Source organism: Gambusia affinis, linkage group LG11 (assembly GCF_019740435.1).
Source record: "Gambusia affinis linkage group LG11, SWU_Gaff_1.0, whole genome shotgun sequence".
In the NCBI taxonomy this organism is placed as follows: Eukaryota; Metazoa; Chordata; class Actinopteri; order Cyprinodontiformes; family Poeciliidae; genus Gambusia; species Gambusia affinis.
This window is the reverse complement of record NC_057878.1, coordinates 10977953-10999014: the sequence shown is the minus strand read 5'-3', so window position 1 is coordinate 10999014 and position 21062 is coordinate 10977953. Positions and strand designations below refer to the sequence as shown.

At 37.7% G+C, this 21062-nt stretch overlaps 1 protein-coding gene across 1 annotated transcript; it reads right to left on the bottom strand.

The window, feature by feature from the left end:
* Positions 1 to 543: 543 nt before the first annotated feature.
* kpna3 (karyopherin alpha 3 (importin alpha 4)) lies at positions 544 to 21023 on the bottom strand. Its single transcript, XM_044130698.1, has 18 exons — positions 19969 to 21023; positions 19483 to 19804; positions 15951 to 15995; positions 12442 to 12531; positions 10518 to 10547; positions 10331 to 10383; positions 10152 to 10247; positions 9133 to 9218; positions 7612 to 7698; positions 7365 to 7534; positions 6579 to 6623; positions 6347 to 6478; positions 6133 to 6261; positions 5756 to 5860; positions 5456 to 5527; positions 5027 to 5189; positions 3499 to 3593; positions 544 to 3402 (listed from the first exon to the last, which is right to left on the bottom strand). The coding sequence occupies exons 2-18, from the start codon at positions 19549 to 19551 to the stop codon at positions 3304 to 3306; spliced, it is 1566 nt and encodes a 521-aa protein (XP_043986633.1). The 5' UTR covers positions 19552 to 19804; positions 19969 to 21023; the 3' UTR covers positions 544 to 3303.
* Positions 21024 to 21062: the final 39 nt, after the last annotated feature.

The window sequence follows — 21062 nt, the reverse complement described above, 5'->3', positions numbered from 1 at the left end:
AGAATGGCAAAAATAGACAAAAATAAATAGTTCTATATGAAATAAGGAATTTTTTTTTTCTTTTAGACAATAGGATATTAAATGAAATTTTAAAAAAGTTTTTTGTTTTTTCCCCCCCATGGTGCCTTTTCTTTTTTGCACTGGAAAATGTTAAAAACCTACTTAGTGCTTTCCACTGTGTAGAAATGTAGGAGTTAATGTTTGGTCTATAAACATTGATTTGTTTTATTTATATATATATATATATATATATATATATATATATATATATATATATGATAAAAGCTCAATATTTAATATGTGAATATAGGTCAGGCAGGATTAATGTCTCATTTTTGAAGCTGGTTATCTTATACATCACGTTGTTTGGACCGACCCCACGGGAAACCTCTATTCAAAGTCTAAGGCTAAGTTAATGATTCCCTTCTTGGTCTTTATCTCCAACAGTTGGAAACCCTCTCTGTGGAAAACTTTTCACATTTTAGCCAACCCAAGAAAATCTCCTGGATGTGTGAAACAAACACTTGGAAGCTACAAGGAACAAACAGCTAAACAGCAAGTTTATTTTGGTTAGAATCAGAAACACAGACGACGTCCTGAGGGTGAGATAGGAAAGGAAACCACGGTCTGTTGACTGAAATTATGGCAAACCAGTGAGGTTTGTGGAGTCAGGGTTGGAAGGAATGGTGTCGTACATTGTTCGGTGGGTAAAAGATCAGAAAGAAACAGTTGTTTTTGACAGCGGAGAGCAGCACTGACCATTCCTCATGGCAAACTCCAACAGTAGGGAGACGACAAATTTACCCCCGTGTGAAGATTCTCCAGTTGCTCCATTTGTTCAGAAAAATCTATTCGCAGTTGAAATAAAAAAAAACTAAAAATAAAACAAAAGGCACAATGATTTCTCAACTCATTATTGTCTTTAATATGCACAAGAGTTGAAAGCATCAATGAGCCACCTTAAAGAGAAGAGTTCAATCTAAAATTTATAAAAAGATACAAACAATCAGAGGCCAAAACGCTGTCTGTTGCTTCTTTTTCTCCTATTATTTCACTTAAAACAGCTTTTTATTAGCAAGTAAAAATCTTGCAAACATAAGCTTGCATCCAATTTGGATGCAAGACAACAAAATTGTAAATCTTTAAAGTGGCTCGGTCTAGTCTGCTAGTTCATGACTGTACACCCTCTCAATAGTTTTGTTCAGTAATATTAGCTAATCCCAAAAAAAAAAAAAGAAGAAAAAAAAATTCCAGGCTGCTTTCAACAGCCCTACCAGATATTTAAAGCCCCCCACTGTGATCCAATCGCTGCTCTGTACGCCCACCCCAATAATCTGAAAAGTTAGCAGCCAACCAGCGGATTCATCTACAAGACTGAGGTTCGGGGTCCGACTTAAATTTAGTCGCCTCGGCCCCGGATCTACACACCAACTGGATCGTGGGACGGTACGTTTTCAAAAACAGCTGTCACCGCAATAAGAGGTGAAAACAAAACAAACCAAAAAACCCGCCCTACTCCAATTTATCAGCATGTCATCACAATACATTTGCAAGTCAAAAAAAAAAAAAAAGAAAGAAAATATTGCTTCCAAGAAACTAAACAAAAACCCTCCCCAGCCATGTGGGATAGTTATCAACCATCCAATGACCGTCAGCTGCAGCAGCTTTGTACAGGCTTTATGTAAATATATTCATATATTTGTTAGACGGTAAGGAGAGATACACATCACATTTGTTTGTCGTTTTTTTTTTTTTTTACAATTATTCAAATCGAGTGATGACATGTGACCTCTTAATCAAAAAGCAGTTAAGTACTATAAAGATCAGGACCTGCACTCTGTATGAGGCTAGTCCTCAATGAGCATAGGTCCCTTTCTGCAGGCAGACGTCACTGTGCCTCAATTGTGTGCATAAGACTGGAGGAAAATAAAACTAATAAAAAATAAAAAATTTTCCACAGATTATACCAGACCAGGCTGAAATGCAAAATTAATATCCATTCAAAATGAGAATTTCTTAAAAAAAAAAAAAAAAAAAAAGCTAAAAAAAACCTTATGGTTTGATTTCAGTTTGAAGTTTTTTTTTTTTTTTGTTGTTGTTTTGTTTTTTTCAAACCCCGCCCCCTTATCTGAGTTTTCACATTACAGGGGAGTCCAGAGGAAAACAGCTTGCAGGGCGGGGTGAATGGTACGGCTGGTGCAGTCCCTCTGTTTGAAAATCTCTGTGCCTTCATCGTCCGCCTGGTGACAGAAATTTACATATTTTGACGACAAAAAAAAAAAAAAAAAAGAAAGTTGCTGTTCTTCTGAATCTGTAGAGGGACGTTAGCTGTTTTGTGTTGAGAGAAAAAAAAATATGGCATTTTCTTCACATTTGATGAATTCCTTTAAAAGAGTCTAATATTTCGACAGAGGTCACACCAAACAAAAAAATAAAATAAAATAAAAAAAATTGAAAGTTGAGTCAGGAGTCCCGTCAGTCAGTTTGCCACGGATTCCTCTATTGTTTTTACCTTTGAGCCCTTTCACACCTCCACCTCCTGGGTGGGCGGAGCGGAGGGGGTCCGTGGTAATCATGGCTTAGCTCGGGGATTATCTCTTTAAAACGGGTGACAGAGGGGTGTGCCTGTTCATCAGGAAATATTGTGACCAAGTGTGTACAATGGTGTGTTTCTCTCGCTCTCTGTGTGTATGTGTGCGCGCGCAGAGGTGAAGTTACAGCGGAGGACGATCCACGGGAGGGAAAGCACAAAAAAAAATAAAACCACAAACCAACAGCAGTATTTCTTCCCCAGATTTGATATGACGGCCTTTAACAGAAGTATGCACACAAATCCCAAGTGTCAGAAAGTGTGTATACATATATGTATTTCTATACATTTATATATAAATGTGAGAGTGTGTGCGAGCGGTTAGATCTGAAAATGTGCTTGTGTTTCTGTCGTGAAGACTTGACATTTGGATCTTGCCAAGAAGGCTTTTTTTCCCCCTCCTTCTGGTTTTACTTTTGAGTGATAGAAGCACTGGCAGCACTGACAGTTCTCCTCATGCAGGTTGCCAGCTGAACAACTAGTATGAAGAGTTGCACTAGAAGGAACTAAAATAAAAAAATTAAAATAAAAAACAAGACAAAGAAAAAGCTCCCACAGTGCAGAAGTGGCTGTGATTTAAATCCTTTAGTGGCGAGATTGGTGTTTTAAAATCCTTCTGTACCGGGTTGCCAGATTGTTGGGAGAGATGGATGAATGTCTGCGGTAATTACAGGACGCCCCTGCAACTAGTGGAACCAAACATCCTGGCTTTTTTAGAAATTGAACTCCTTTGTTTGCATGTTGGATGAAGGGTCAAAGTTGAAGGTTCCTCCTTGAGTGGTTTCAGGGATCAAGCTAGGGTCTTCATCAATCTGAAAACAACAGATATCGCCAAACTGATGTTAGAGCAAACACAAAGACGAGAAAAACAAACAAAAAAAAAGGCAAATTGGTGATGGAGAACTTACATCGTCCCCTGAAAAGTACTGATCAATGATCTCAAAGGCTAATTTGTAGATATCTTCATTCTCATGCTGCTGCAAGTTTTCTATTTTCTCCAAACCTTAAAAAGAAGGACAGCAACATTTCACCAGGAGGCCAAGCAAAACATTTATTTTGTTGCCAAAACTGAAGATGCTTTGTAGAGTTCACGTTCACACACTGAAAAGTCAATTACAATTGTTTCTAAGCACAGAGAGGAACCTAACAGAGGTCAGATACTTTGTAAGCTTTAAAAAAAAAAAATGCTGATTTTTAAAAGTCAGCGTTTATTTTCATGTGAAGAGCTGGCACATTTTTAGATCAGCTTCATTATTTAGTCGATCCAACTAATTTGGGCTTTTCTTCTGTCATTTGTAAGCTATTGCAAAGTATTTTTCACCCTGTGGAATGAACTTTACAGTAATCGGCCGTAAACTTAAACAGCAGCTTCTTTACTCGGGTGATCTGTTCATCATTAAATTTTAATCACATCCAAGGCAAAGAACAAAGTCAGAACTGAGCTGCATTATCATAGCAGTTCAGCAAGCTAAGCTGCATGACAACAGCCAGCAGGAGAAAGATGCAAGTTTATGAAAGACTTGTTGTTAAGAGTCGTAAATATAACTAACTCAGTACAACAAAAAAATCTTGTTGGGAGAAAATACCAAATCAATCCGACACTGCAATATGGGGAATTAAGCCCGTTGCAAAAAGCAACAAATCAATCATGTACTTCTTGTTCTACCTATTTGGCCCCAACAATTATTAAGTGAAGGGCAATTTTGTTTACAAAGACTTCATAATCCATTATATTTATGGTTTTGATTGTGTTTGGTTTTTAATTCCATTTTATTTATTGTTGTTGGTCGTTTGTTTTTTTTTATTATGAATATTTAAAATACATTCTTGTTCCAGTGTTCTTTAGAAATGTTATAGTTTATTGATCTTTGAGAAGATGTATTTCCATTTTGATGTGATTATCAATGTATTATCATTACAATATGACTGTTTATCAATAGTTATCAGGACAGTTTATAATCATGACAGAGAGAGAGCGAGAGAGATTTATGAACTAATATGTCATGTTTAGTTTTCTACAAGTTTAGCCATTTTGTTGTTAAAAATAAAATGTACCCTCCTTAAAGAAGTTGCAACCCACCTACCTCTGATCATATTACAAAAGGCGTGAAGGCAGCAAAGCTCAATTTGCATTTTTCTTGTTTTTTTATTTCCCCTGCTCATATTTTACAAATTTCTTCTTCACAAGAGTACATTTGAATTCTGTTAAGGTTTTCTAACAGGCTCTTATCACATCATCATTGTGCTTCTTGTGATCTCAATCCAAAATCAAACGTTTTTTTTTTGTTTTTTTTAAATACTTTGCATTTAGTGAAATCCTCCAGTGGAAATCCATATTTATTATTTTACAATTAGCTAAAAATGTCTATTCTTCACATCTCTGTCCCAACAGGACCAATCCTAATGTTAACCAAAACGAAGTGAATGAACACAGACCTCCACACTCCTCTATGATTTCAGCAATGGTGCTGGCTTCGTCTCCAGCCATGATGAGGATGTTCTTGAGGCCGTCCAGGACAACCTGCACCACCTGAGAGTCCTTCACTGACAGCAGGTTACAGAAGGGAGGGATGACATTCTGCTCCACTAAGAACTCCACCTACACAAACCCATACATACACACCACATTCATACTTTATTGCAACACAGGTACACAATTACAAGTCTGGAAAACAAGCTTACTCAACGTTGACAGTGATATTTAAAGAACAAAATATTGCCAAGATGCATCCGTCAAATGAGACTTCTTTATGCTCTGGTAAAGATTTACTACTGAGGTCAACAAGTAAATTCACAAATTAAAGCAACTTAAATGTAAGGAAAGTGGAAAAAAAGAAAGATTTCTACGTCAAAAGTCAGACTCACCTGGTCTTTCCTCCCACTGATGGTGAGGTTGCTGATAGCCCATGCTGCTTCCTTCTGAGTGCCAAAGTCGCCCTGTGGAGAGCCAGTCTGTTAGTAAAAAGTCCTACCACAGCATACTGCCAGGCCAGATATTAAATCCAAGCGATAATTTCATTCTAAGAGCATGTTTCAAAAAAAACAAATAAAAACAAAAGCAAAAACATCAGATTACCACTGAGACAATATACTTTTCCATTTGTTGCAACAAGGAGAAAGAACCTGAAGCTTAAATGTCGAGCCGCTCCTCTAATGTGCACAAACCTTGGCCAGTTGGTGGATGATCATAGGAATTAGCCCGGCCTCGATAACTGCCTGGACCTGCTGCTGGTTCCCAGCTGTGATGTTGGACAAGAACCACACAGCTTCCTGTAAACAAACCAATCACAAACGGTCAAAACTATTCCCCAAAAAAAGAAAAACGTTTTCAACAACAACCACTCCTGGACTTAAAACCAACTCCATTAGTCCTTCACATTATTACCAGAGTTTAAATGGCTACGTTACTCTGGTTAAATGTTAAGGCTGGATTTTGATTGGTATGTTTTTACACAATCATGACGATGCGTTAACGTTTAGAAATTTATATAAGTTTACAGACATTTTTAACAGAACAAAAAGCACCATTTAGTTAGCGATACCTTGTTAATCTTTTCTTTAGGATGGGTGAGCAGATTGGGGAAGTGTGAGAGAACGTCGCAGTTAAGAACCACCTGCGTCTGTTCGTCTGTTCCTGTCACAATGTTTCCAACTGCCCTCAGAGCTGCAGTCTGCAGTTTGAAGACAAGAGAACAAAAAACAATTTACTTAATTATAGAGACGAGCAACATTCAGACCGGCAGAACAATGTCTTACCTGAACTTTCACCTCCTGATGGCTGAGGAGAGGCACAAGAAATGGAACAACTCCAGAATCAATGACCATCTGGATTTGTTCGTTTCCTCCGTCCGTCAGATAGGACAGAGCCCACACTGTGTCTACGAGTATCTAAACGCAATGGGGTGAACAATGATTGCATAATTTTAAAAACACACAAAGTCTAAAACTGGCATGAGTAAGAAAGAAATGTATTCAGTTCGATGCTTACATTTATATCAGTGTGATATATTAGCACACAGAGAGCAGGCAAAATCTGTGAAAAGGAAAAGGAAAAGTTAGATTTGGGACATATACAGCTTTGCATGTACCCTTGGTACAGAATTTAAAAAAACAACAACTTCAAAACAGAACTGGGTAACCGAGCTAGCATGAGGCTGGCAGGTCAGCAAACTAATCTGCAGCACAGTGATACAAGTTTGTGGAAAACTGTATCTGGGATTTCTTTTCACCAGAAAATCTGATATTGCTACATTCGTTTGTTTTTTTCTTTCTAGTTTTTAAACCAAAAGTAAATCTGCACTCCTACAACAAGCTTCCATGCGCGCCCCACTCTGATGACATCACACATGGCGACCGATAACAGCTTGTAAGTGCATCTGTTTATTTTTTTGTCTTGTTGATTTTCTGTATTTTGTTAAATCAAATTCCTCCCTCAAAGAGTGTCTACTTGGATTCTGTTTCCTGCTGCCAGCTGATCACTGCCATCCACACAGCTGAATTATAGCAGCTCTTTTAACATGCTTTTTACAAATGGTAAGAGTGAAATCTTGCTGTGGAAAGCCATACTTCATTTCAGATGTTTGTTGTTTTTTGTTGTTGTTTTTTTTACCATCAGTGTACAACAAAAACACAGTAATAAAAAGGGAGGGGGGAACCAAACTTGAATAATCACAGTTTTCTACTCCATCCTCCTCCTGTACTAATTATGAGAACAGAAAATTCCCTGGAAAAGTTGAACACACTAATGGACCAATTGCTCTTCAGGCACACCCACCTCTTGCACCGTCTCCATGGGCGGAGGCGGATCCTTGTTGCGGCAGAGGTTAACGATGACCCAGGTGACATTGCGGAGGAAGGTGATGGGGATAGATGGGTTGATGAAAGAAAGCAGAGGCTTCACTACGCCCAGGGAGATGACATAATCCCTGCACTGTGGACCATCGCCTGAGCAGGAAGTGATGAACATCTCAGCTCGGGCTGTTGCTTGCTCATGGACACTTGTGTCAGTGGGTCACACTCACCTATGATGTTTCCTAAAGCCCATACGGCCTGTTCACAGACGTTCTGGTGAGGAGAGTGTAGCAGCCGCAGGAACAGGGGCACTGCGTCTGGATACGCAAACATCAACACATCAAAATTCTGCCCGAGGTGACAGCTTGTGCAACTCCACAGAAAAGCTTGTTTCCCAGAACACTTGAAGCCAAAATAAACATAAATCTACTGTGGCAACTCGGGGCCCCAAACCTCCCGTGAAAACTGAAGCGGAGGCGACAACAAAACAACCTTCATAAAAAATTTACTGGCCTGTTCTTAATGGTAAAAGCAACGGTTAGAGTACACACACGCCTCCTCTGGGTCAAGGCCCGAGTGTCTGCCTCGGCCTTGTAAACTTTAAATTATCTTGCATGTCTGCAACATCCAATACGCACCATTTAAATTAAAACACTCTACTTGGTTCATTTGCATAAACAAAAAAAATTGGCCTTTTGGAAAATTCAGTTTTATCTTTGGAATAAGCTTGAATAAACAATTTGGGACACATTTAAATCAAAATCTGACCAATAATTTTTTTGACTCGAGTTTTTTGTCCCCCCACACTTAATCTGTTCTAAAGGCAAAGAACAAACAAATTCACATCATAAATAGCATTACTCTCTTCTTGTTAGATGTGACGGTCTCACACATGCAGTCCAGACATGAAGCGTCAGATTGTATTGCATGTTGGGAAATGTATCGTCATTACAATTTGATTCTAAACAATATCAATAAGACATTGGACTGCGGTAATAAAGAGGTAATAAACCACAAAGCAATCATTATCTTTATACTTTCAATGTATTTGTTGATGCTCATTTACTGCAATAAACAGTTTATCGTATGATAAATTAAAATGAGCTATATAAATTCTGATGGTTTAACGTCATAATCCATTTTATTTGTGTTTCGGTTGTGTGTGGTTTCCATTTCTATTATATTTATAGTTTGAGTTTGAGTATAGTTTGTTTTATTTTGGATATTTGAAATGTGTTCAGCTCCATTGTGAAGTGTTCACTACAAAATTTAAGTTTATCGGTCTGTGAAAGGATGAACTTGAAAATTATCTCAAATCAACAATGTTATTGTTTATCGCGATAATTTCAGGGACGATTCTTCCAGTAAAATGTTATTGTGACAGGCCTAAACATCAAGATCCTCTGACAAGGTTGCTCCATCAGCTGTAGGCAGATGCAGTATTTTCAGTGAAAATATGTAGAAAGAGAGGAACTAATGAGTCCCTCATTATGACATTCACCATCATTATCACACTTTGCATGTATTCCTAAAGTGCATTTTCTAACTTCAAGAGAAAGCTTCAGTCGGATTGACCGTCTCTGTCCCACTAGCGAGTCACTTTGTCTATTTTGAAACACAACCAATTTTCTAAACGTTAAAATAAAAAAAATAAAAATATACAAACATGTTAGCTCCTCAGACTCCAGACAGAACATAAACACAGACTGACGGGGTAACACCGGGGAAGACAGAATGCCGGGTCAACATACTTGATTTAACCACAGCCTGAGTCTGTGCTGACGTCCCAGAGGCGATGTTGGTCAGAGCCCAAGCTGCCTCGAACTGAAGTGAAGGACTGTGGGATTAAGAGCACATTTAAATCAGTTAATAATAAGCAACAAGTTTGAAGATATTAAAAATGTAGTGGGGGAAAAAAAACTGGCCCCATTTATAGTCGACATGTACCTTGTTAGTAAAATATTAAATGCAAATAATTGGTTATAAAACAGATTTAGAGTTCAGACTCTTTAGCAGAATAAGGTTGAGTTTATGCTAGAGGACTATAATTCTTTTTTTCAGAAAAACTGAAGCAACACAAGAAAATAAATCAACATATTGTGGTCATGTGAGTAATCCATCTGCTACAATAAATATCTAACTGGCTCCAACAATTATCTGGAATCTCTGAGAGTTTGATTTACTCCTCCTGAGCACAGATGTCAAATAAACAACATCACTTTGTCATGACAAGCCTTCTGTTAGTTAGTGGTGAGAATACAGACTCCCAATTCAAAGAGCTTTATATGACTTCTTTTGTTTTCTTTTTAAGTGGTTATCAATGTAATTTAAGCTCATAACAGTTAAAACTATATATTCTTATACAGAATATTAATGCATTTTAAATGTTTCACAGACTAGCTATTGTTTGATTCCACTATAAACTTCTATACCGGCTTCTTCCTTAAGGATCTTACAACCAAGCTATTCAATCTGTCCCCTGAGTGAGCACAAGGTCCTGGGAATTGGGGAACTCTTAGAGACAGGAATGTCGATATATTTGGCTTGGCCTGAGCTGAGAGCGCCAGCCAGCTGCCCTGCATGCCTCCACACACACACACACTCACGTGTGGTCACAGTGGGGAACAACAAGACCAGTGCACTGTTGCAACAAAAACGTGCTACGGCAGCATCAGATTTTGAAAATGATGCAGAAATATGCCTTTTTATTTTTTTATTTGTTTTTAGAAATAAATGATGTGTTGCATAAAAGATATCTGAACAGACTTACTTGTCATCCCTTTCCAGGCATTTGACTAAAATGGGCAGGATCCCAGACTTTATCAAGTCATCAATAGGAGGGTTTCTGTCACTGGAGAGAAGTTTTCTGGCAAAACAAAATATCAGGATTATTATTAATGAAAATCCATGTCATTTTAGCATACACCATTTGATTTTAGAGCAACTTACCTGGCTGCTTGCACTGCACTGAGCTGTATAACAGCATTGTCACTGGTTGCGTTCTGTGTTAACAAAGAAAAACAGGATTATATGATAATATAGAATCAATGACCAGGATCAATGTTGCACAGATTATGTGCAACATGCAGAATATTTAGGACAGATTTAACAATCACAGGATAAATTTAATTCCTACCTGTAAGATTGCATCAAGTGTAACATTTTGCTGCAAAACGAGAAAAATGAGGTTATTAAAAATCTAGTCCATATTATTTTATATGTGTTGCAAACATCATTTGCAATAAATCCACATTTTTTTAACCACTGCTATTACTCTCCAACGGGCTGAATAAATTACTGGTTTGCAAAATCTGACATCTTGATATTGGGAGTATATGCTGTGAGGATATAGTTGCAAAATATTGTGCAGTTCTACGAGAATATTCCAAAATGGACAATGTTTTAACCAATTCTGTCTAGTATGCAGAACTTAAACCGGTCTCTATTCATTTGAAGAGCAAAAACAACTTTGAAATAGGACAAGTCGCAAACAAAGTCCATCATTTTTAAAATCCACAATAAACTGCATTTGTACATTGGTATGTTTTTTTCCCCCCTCAAATTATACAATTTTAAGGCTGAAATTTCTTCGAATATGATTGTTAATATTTATTTATTACACCAATCTCTGGTGTTTCAGACCATATTCCTCCACTGGGGTTTTTCTGGCAAAAGGGTAATGATTAAATAAATAAAAAAATAAATAAAAGCTAGAAAAGTAGTATGAAGGAGCTCACTCTCATGTAAATGTGTAGGAGTAGCTACGACTTGAGCACCATTTGATTACACATGAAGAGATTTTTGTGAATCCAGCAACAACAAAAGCTCCACATAGTGGCATGAGGAATAATAATAATTATAAATAATTGGGGACATAATTTGTGCAATTTCCATAGTAATAATGACAGTACATTTTTAAATGAGCCAATCACATGTGAAAATGCATGCAGCTGCAAGCACTGCAAGATTATATTAAAAATACAGAAGATTTGAATATTTCAACCATCTGCCAAAAGTAGTTTCTGTCCATCAACAATTTTATTTTTATTTGCTCCGTTTTTAGTTTCATTAACTAGGTTTGAATATTGCTGTATAATAGTGTTGGACGCTTTTAATGGGAAAAAACCCCCAAACACAGTTAGTGTTGAGTCCAACATGCCTAAACTCAGTGATTAAACAGCAGTTGCTTTTTTCATGTAAAAGATAAATAATTTGTCCTTTTCCAGTTGTTTTCACATGTGCTGAATTTTAAACAAAAGATACAATCTCTAGAATCAAACTCCTATCATGCGTTTCTTGCCTGGGTCTTCACAGGTAAAGAGTGTGTGTCAACATATGGTAGGTTTCTCTAGTCTCACCCAGACACACACACACACACACACACACACGCCCACACACACACACACACACACACACACACACACACACACACACACACACACACAGACTGCCTCCTCAGGCTGCAGTGCTGGATCTTAAGTACGTGGGTGTTTACTGCTGCCTGACCCTGGTGTTGTTTTGCCTATCAAGCATGTAATACAGCACAGCTTCAACTATGAAGCAAGATTCAATTCAGTTCATTTTTTTTTTTTCCAACAAGACAAAAACAGTTATGACTCAAATATTGCAGTTTCACCATCACAATAAATTACAGGCTCCCAGGGAGGCACATTTCTGTGTCAAAACAAACAGGATGTTTCGTGGTGAGGAACGCAACATCCTCGTATCATAATCTGAGTTCACACAATCATCACGACTTTGAAAATATCCTCACCACATCAGCACTGGGGTAGAATTTCTTCATAAATGCCTTTAAACAGATCTGATTATCCTGTTTTCTGAATAATGGCCAGCTCTATAAAATGCATCCGATTTTGAGGTGGTAAATGTCTTACTGCATAATTTTTTTCCCCCCAGAAATTCATGGGCTTCTTCTTATTATTATTAGTTTTTTTTTAAACTATTTAAATATGCGCAAAAGCTGTTTGTTTTATTTTGTCTCCCTATGACCTGTTATCTTAATAACCCGGTTTCTCAGTCCAACATACTCCCACACTTACCCCTTTAAAGTCTGAATCCACATCAGAGTCCTCCAGACTCTCCTCCTGTGGGACATTTCTCTTCTTCAGTAAATGTTCGTCTCGTTTATTCTGACCAAAGGAGAAAACACAGGAGGGCAGCGATGAGTGTTGATATATTCATGAATGTTTAAACAAGCACAAGACACAGTCTAATCTTTTGGAACCCAGATAAATACTTTAACTGCAGCCTCGCTTGAAAGCCAAGTGGTCAGTTTGAAAGAGAAGGTTAAAAAAGCCTGCACAAATTAATCTTCGCTAGACACTGAATCCCGAGTCTAAATCCCAACACGCTGCAACTCTGACAAGCTCATATTCACACAGCATGCGTCTGCAAGGCATGTGAGTCAGTGGTAGGAGGAGATTCCCTTGCCCTACATTCCTGTGCATCATGCTGACGTGCATCACCGATGACTAATCAGCTAGTGCGGTGCTTCTTGTTGCTCTGATCCGGCTAAAAAGGAATGTGCTCGACTCAGAACCGCTTTAGTACTTCACATAGAAAACGTTCAGGACTGTTACTTCAGCCAGTATTCCTGACGGCTGAGTTGCTCTCAGCAACAGCTGGTCTGCACAATATCTTCTCTCCAACCGTTAAGCTAAAGGATTCGAATGACGTTTAAATGCTGACCAGAAAACTAAGTGGGAACAAAGTTCTGCCAGACATCGGATGTCTTTATTTAAAAGTTTCATTTTTTTCCTAGAATAAAAGATGACAATGATCTCATTTACATTTTCTAAAACTAAATACTTTTAGGAAATGTAATTCTGCTTGGGAGTAAGCACTCCACATAGATCAGCCTTGATACCACAGTAGTTATACGTTTCTTGGGGACAGTTATTGTGGTCGCACAACATTAAGACAAATCAAGAAAGTGAGGATAATGAGAAGAAAATCTGAGAAATAAATTTCTGGATGCCATAATTTTTCGCCAGAGCAAAAATGCTTTGTTATAAACACAATTAGCTTAGAATAAAAGAGCAATGTCAGCAATTACTTTACATTTACAGAATTTTAGGTAATTATTTCTTCATATGTTTGTTCAAACTGGAGCACTTTGAAGATAAATTAAAGCCTGAAATTTTGGAGCAGACATCCTGACAACTAATCTCTGGACCAAGGTGACTTGGCACGTTTTATGGAAAACATTACTACATTTTTTTGTCCTGTTTGGTTATTGTCTAAATGTTCCAACTGCTGAATAGTTCAAAAACTAAAGGAAACGGTAAAATAAACACCAGATAGTCAGTCATAACATATACATGTGACAACTCTGATAACCAAGGAATTACTAAAGATTACCCACTAGCTAAAATTTTATAGATGCAGCTCTAGGTTTTTCATGTTTTAACAGCACAGACTTCCTCACAAATTCTCACCCCAGAAACAGTGCAGCTGTGAAAAATCCCCCCCAAGCATGTGTGTGACACCTCAGTAATGCCAAAGCACAAAGGCGAGAAAACCTTTGTTTACTCTGTTCATAAAGCTGTTCTTTATATTAGTAATAAAAGAAAAACTTGAGATGCACAGGAAAAATAAAATAAAATACAGCTGGTGATGATAATCAGTCTATTATAATCTGAATAGGGCCTGACGGGTGACCAGACGGTCAGAAAAAAAAGAAAAATAATAATAATCAGATTTTTTCCAGTGTTTTGTCCCAAGTGCTACCAAACCATGCTAAATACAACACTGGTCGGTGAGGAAGTAGTAACAGCTGGAAGAAGATTCCAAGTTAGTCATTTCTAGTTTTTGACTGAGACGTTGTATTTGGAGTTACAATCGAATACACCCTCCTGGCCCTGTCAGGTTTGTGCTTAGGCTCTCAATAAAGAAGGCTGTCTTTTGCTTATAAAATGTACTACACATATTTTTTTTTAACTTGAAGTATTCTTCATTACAGAACATAAATGGTGCAAGCTCTACAACTGTATTTAAATATGTATTCAATTTCCGTTTTTGATTGATGCTAGGAAGTGATTTTCAATAATTTGTTATTTTAAAATGCATTTCTTTTATCCAATGCTTTGAATTTCATAAAACATTAAATTAGATTTTAGGCGTTGTTAAAAGTCTTCGTTTTCTGTCTTTTTATGTCCAGTGAAGCACATAAGATTGCTTGGTGTATGAATGCATTTCTTGCTTTAATCTTTTCTTAGAAACAACTAGAGTCTAAAAAAGGGGATAGAAAATTGAAACAAAAGTTTTGAGGGACCAATATCTTAAAATATACCTGCAACTATTTAATATGCTCTTAAATTTAGACAGTAGGGGTACGGATACCTCAAACACATGTGCCACATGTTTCTAAAAGATTTCTGTTGATTTGGCAGCACAAAGATCTATTAAACAAACCATGTAATCATTTAGATGGAGTATTCACTAATAAAAATTATTTAGCACTACTTGTTTAACTTCTTGCACACAACCTTGTTAATTGTAATTAGTCTTTTTTCTACAGTTGTAGAGAAAATTTTAATTAGTCTCTGTATGAAAAAAAAAAAAAGGTGTAAATGTATGGAAATTATCCCGTATGATAAGAGTCAATAAATCACCCAAAGTTCCTCCAATTATGACCCTAGCCTATACAGAAGCAGTGCTAAACAAATCTTGGCAGTGTCAAGGGAATAAAGACAGTATAACCATAATAAAATAATTGAAAGGCAGCTTATTTATGACGGTGTTAACTTTTGCTGTGAATGTTTTATAATGGGTGTACTGTTGCCAGTCTTGGCCAGGGTTCTCCTGCAAAAGAGAGTTTTAATCTCAATCGGGCTTCCCTTGTGAAATAAAGGTTAAATTAAAAAATAAAAATAAAACATCCCTTATAAAAACAGATTTCTCAGGCAACAGCTCAGAAATGCAACTGACCCAAGATAAGATCCCTTTGAAAGGGTAAAAGCTACAACCACTATGAGCCTTCTTTAGGCCAGACTAAGCTCCATGAAGACAAAACAAACAAAAAAAACTCCACAAAATTCTTCACTCTAATCTTGTGTTAAAGAACCTCAGCCATTTTTTTTTTAACTGGGGATATAACTATATGAAGACCACTTGATCAAAATGCAACACTATACGGAAAAAAATCTACCATCTCCTACCTTCGCATGCGTCAACTCTTGCACTGAAAAACTGGAGCTATTTAATCACTAGCCACAGGTGGGCTAATGGAGGCAAACAACCAATCAAAATGTTCAGAGTACCATGTTCACAACCTCATTTAGGGTTTCCCACCATGTATTATAAGCCTGGTGGGCCACCAGGCTTTACTTGTCCCCCCACCAGGCTCAGCATCTTTTGATTATTTTAAATGAAGTTTTTTAACACACCAATAACACTGATATTAAGACAGATTAAGCTAGGTTTATAGTTGATGCATTGCGCATCAATTGCGCCGTCCATGCAAAAATCGCTTTGATGCAAAAATCTTGTTTGGTTCTCAGATTAGTCTAAAATAGTATTAAAGTGTTGAGTATATGTCGTTTCTCACCTTTCTCAACTCAACCGTCACCTCATTTCGATGTCTTCTCATAGTCTGTAATAGAGGAAAATTGTGAATTAGAAGCTATTTTATTAGCAGACATTAACTGTAAAGGTGAAATATACATTGGAAGGTTTACACACTTTTCAAAGCATTACAGCACATTGGTTATAATCAAAAGATACAAGCAAAAATAAAAGTTAAACCATTTTCTTCTCATTAGATGACAAAAACATTTCAATGTTCAGGGACAGAATCATGTCAGACGAAAACATGGAAGGCAAGACATCTGTAAATCAACCGAAACACAATCTAAGTGATGAAAGACAGTTTAAGGGTTCAGCTAATTACTGGATTTGTATGTCTGCTTGGGTTCCAGATCATCCATTGGAGTTGGAAATGGTCTATGATCTTGTGACTGTTTAAAAAGGTTCGTGTTGCCTTCCTAAATAGACTCTTACGTAATTTGGGCCAGTCGAAACTCAGGAGGCAGGGGATAAGAGAGGCATCTCCCAACCACTGCAAACCAATGGCAAAGCTAGTAAATGGACCCAAGTCAGAAATTATTACTGTACAGTGAGCATGTAACGGTCTAATATGAACATTAAGCAGTACACATAATTTGTAAAGTTAAATGTATTAACATCTAAACATGTGAAGTGTATAACTATTTGCTCACATTTCTACTGCTGGTATTACAATAAACTCACAACAAGGAGTGTATTTTAAATATATTGGGAAAATAAGCCACGGTTTTCACAGTAGGTTTGGCGTTACTCTTCCAATACAATACATTTGCCTGAGATGACACCAAATCTATGATAGACCAAAATAAACCCTTTCCCTACGCTGTAGCCCGAGTCATCCATGTTCAAAAACTCAATTTCATGCTAAGGTTCTAAGAAGGCCTGGATCAGACATCCCAGATGCCTTGAATAGCATCAGGAATGCACTTGGCAGAGACTACATCGCAGTAGCCACGTGCTTCTCAGACTCCTGGTTTCAAAACAACTACCAACAAGAGAAGTTGAGCTGTGTTTTGGAAAGTTCACAGTGAAACTCAAATCACCACCACAGTAGATTTTGAAGAACCATTTCCAGACATACCTTTGTTTGGGGATTATCTCAGGATTAACATTAAACCAGAATGACCAAGCACAAGCATGTTTTTGTTTAGCAATCCCATGACTGAGAGATATACCGTCTGAGAAATTGCTTAAATATCCTGCATAAGTAGAATAAATCTAAATATTTACAATTCTTTATTCCAGATTTAAAAAGCTTTTGTGCATTTTTATGTTTAAAGACATAATCACAGAGTATTTCTTCCTCAAAGAAAAATGAACACTAACTATAAAGAATTTGGATGCTGAATAAAAATTAAGAGCTGTAGGATCTCACATATGCTTTTATTTAAAGCTGACAGAAGACAATAAAAAGCCTGCTCTGCTTCATGTCACATTAGCAAACACCGTTGATAGATTTTGAAACAAGATCCAGAGGCACTCAAGTTCCACTCTAGTACACTTCCATGTGCTTTATTATTGCCAAATAATACAAAAAATAAATCTATTCAGTTTTCTCAAATGAGGCTACATTGTGTCTCTGCAGCGATACGGAATACAATTCAAAACATCGGAAGCAGAACTTTGATACAAAACAAAAGAATAAACCCTTTTTTCGTCTGCTTCACAAAAATGTATAGGGCAAATAAAAAAAAAAAATAAAATACTAGTAAGGGACTTGATGTTTGTTACCATTATGAACTGCAAAGTTCCAAGTCGTAATTACATCAAAAAGAAAGTGTGAACTCAAGTCAGAAGTTTGACTGGGAAGTCAGAGGTGTGCAAGCAAACATGAGTTCAGCATCCATTATGGCTGCCACACATCCGAAACTGTGAAAGTTTTAGATGTAAACTATATTTATGACTATTATCTCAAACCAAAGGCTCCCATAGGATTGTACTACCAGAATTTGTCAACACATTCTCTTTGTAGTCAAACACATAAAATGTAAGAAATTACATTATCAGCTTGTACTGCTAGCAGTAGTGAACTCCACAGTAATTAGCAAATCCCACTGGTTTCCCACGAGTTTGAAGAAGTTCATTCCAAGATCTGAGCTTCAACTTCCAAGGCAAATCAAATGCACCCATACTCAAAAGCATCTTGATGAGTTGCTTTAGGCCTTATGTGATGTCACTATAAGCATCTGTGCCTGGAAGTATGCTTTAGGGAGGCTAGGCTTTTACCTTGAGTAATAACCATTTGAAACAAATACGACTAGAAAAATAAGTCTGTTTTTCGTATTTATGTAGGTCAGTGGTTGTCAATGCTGGTCCTAGGGGGGCTACTGTCCTCCATGTTTTAGAAGTGTCTGCTCCTATACACCTGATTAGAAATGGTACTACAGAAATTTGCTAATCAACAAGTTATTTAAATTAGATGAGTGGGTACAGGGAAGCATCCAAAAGATGAAGGAGTCTGGGCCTTGAGAACCAGCAAAGGTGACAAACTAGCCAAGAATGGCCAATTCAACAGAAAAACCTGTCTAGTAGTTTAAAATCACAGGTTGTATTTGCCTGAATAGCTTATGGCATATTCACCGAATAAATCACTGATTTAAATGTAGACATGCCGGCTAAATTATGCGTTTGCTAACGCAGATTTCCAAACAGGGTATAAGCCAAAAGCTCGTTGTTTTCAAAAATAGGTGGCTCAAAGTGCACTTACTGTAATCTGCATGTTTGCCGCATTATCGTTTAAGCATGTCATATTTAAATGCTGACTTTCACTAACACTGCTAGTTGAAGTTAATATCGTCTATTTTGTTTATTCGCTCAAAGGTAAAGCCCCCTTAAGAATTAGTAGTTGTTTTTACTTCTATGGAAAACTGTAAGGTCAAAATATCGTTCTCATTCAGCTAAGCGTTTGGTGGCTTAGCTTGGTTTAGCAGCCTGACGACGTTAGCTAGCTACCAAGAAGGGGTGGGTATGGTGACTGTGGGCAAGTCGTGTAAATTACTATAAAATATAATTTCCAAGATAATAACGTTGTGGTGTGACCTTGGCGTCTTTTTCTTAGAGTCAATAAGAGCGATTTGGCTATAAAACACCAGTAACGACACGGTTGTGAAGCCGGGCAGGCCCAGCCTCGCTTGTGACCCGGTGTCCATCCATCCTACCAGCAAGCTAACCTGACAGCTACACCGCTTGTCCTCAAATCTAACAGCGGACCAACCGCCGCGAGCTTCCTGCTGAAAAACAGTCGTCGCTAAGGTCAAGTGAATTTGTCGGCCACCATAGCATTCGTATTTACAAGTTCAAATATGTGTATCGTGTTTTAGTAGGACATCTGACGGCAAACTCCTTATGGTAGCTGAAATTAGCTAGCTAGCTAGCTAGGTAGGTAGGTAGCCGACTGGTAGGCAGGCAGCTTCAGTTGGGGCCAGACTGTCTAACGAGGCCCGCAGACAGTCATTTATTGCGCTGAAACATACTCGGTAAAGATCATTAATGCTTGTATTCCCGAGTGAACTCACCTCGACATCGCGCCCCTTGTTTTTAAAGCTCTTGATGCGGTGGTTTTCCAAGCCGGCGTTGTCTGCCATGGCTATGTGGGGTGTAGCTCTGACTCCGGCTTACTGTATCTGCTCCGTCAAAGGCACGGCAGCTCCTCTGCTGCTGCTGCTGGTGCTTCCAAAGGAGGGGGAGGTAACAGATCGCAGAGTGAGGGGAGGAGTTCCTCCTGCCTGCTGGGCTGCCCTGGTTTCCACTGTTTCACAGAAGCAGGCTACTAAATTCACCTGCCAGCGAGGCTGTAGCAGACTTTGAAAGGGAATCCTTCGGATATGTGGGCGTAACCTGCAGGTACATCTCACTAAATGAGAATATTATCGAAAAGCTAATTTATTTCAGGAGTTTAATTTAAAAAGTTAAACATGCATTCAGAGACGAATTTCAGCCATTCTCTTTATTTGAATCACTATGGCTTACAGCTAACAAGAACCGCTAAGAAAATTACATACCAAGGACGTGAAATAGAAATGTTATTTCCAGGCTGTGATCCTCGCGATCCTGATGAAGATGGTTGACTCATCAGTTTTAATTAAACTCAGTTCAGTTCAAAGATACTTCATTTATCCCGAAGGAAAAGTAAATGTAGTATCTCATCCCATCCAAGTATTTTCAGAGTTGGTTAGTGATGAAGAAGGCAGGTATGTAGTCAGTCTTGCAGGGAGTCTTAAGAACCCTCTGACTGAAGACTCTGTTGCTGATTGACAGTCACGCTTATACCCTAATTTCCGGGCAGCAGAGACAATATGCCGCAGCAGCATATCCTGGATGATAGTTGTTGGCAAGCACTGCTAATCCACCTCATTTGTTTTTGACACTCCTCTTTAAATCTCTGTCTGATCATATCAGAACCCTCCACAACAAAGGTAAGTCACAAAGTTTCTTAATAGAAAATTAAATACAATTTTTTAAAATGGAAAAATCACAGAGGTGCAATAACAGTGGATAAACTCTTAAATTAGTACTCTGTTGAAACATTTTTGCATTAGATTTAAGTTTAATAGTCAAGCATAGTTGATTTTGACTTGGTGATAGTTGCCCACTGTACCTTGCGAAAGTTGTCTTAATCCTTCCGATTGTGAGACGTTCTCTTGTCCCCTGCCTTCTATCCCTTGTGACCCCAAACTGGCTAGTTCAGCTCAAAACTTTCATTTCCTCCTCATCACATCATTAATTTGTTGTTTTGTATGCAGGCTTGGTCTCAAAATGATGCTAATAAAATCAAAGCAATCTAAGATCTTCTGCATACACGAAGCTTCTGAGTCAAAACCAACCATTTATAACGGTTCATATTTTTCATGACCTTAATTTCTCAAATTCTTCATAAGATCCTCCAGGAATCTTTGTGACTTCTCTGGAAAAAAATGGCTGCCGCAAAAATATGCATTTTAGTAAATGTGAAGAAAATTCTACAAAGATGGCTGTCCTGTTTCACAATCAGATTCACTAGATCTGATGTTGGTTACAATTGAATGAAATAGTGCTTCAGGAAAGTTTCAATTGAAGGGTGCATAAACTTTTCTAATCAGGCAATATATATATATAT

Bases quoted from the DNA above. Each gene is read 5' to 3' on its own strand.
- kpna3 (XM_044130698.1), bottom strand. From the start codon at position 19,551: ATGGCAGACAACGCCGGCTTGGAAAACCACCGCATCAAGAGCTTTAAA. The intron at 12,532-15,950 runs GTGAGAAACGAC...TCCTTTGGTCAG, and splicing joins TGACGGTTGAGTTGAGAAAG to AATAAACGAGACGAACATTT. The intron at 5,528-5,755 runs GTTTGTGCACAT...GGCTCTCCACAG, and splicing joins TCATCCACCAACTGGCCAAG to GGCGACTTTGGCACTCAGAA.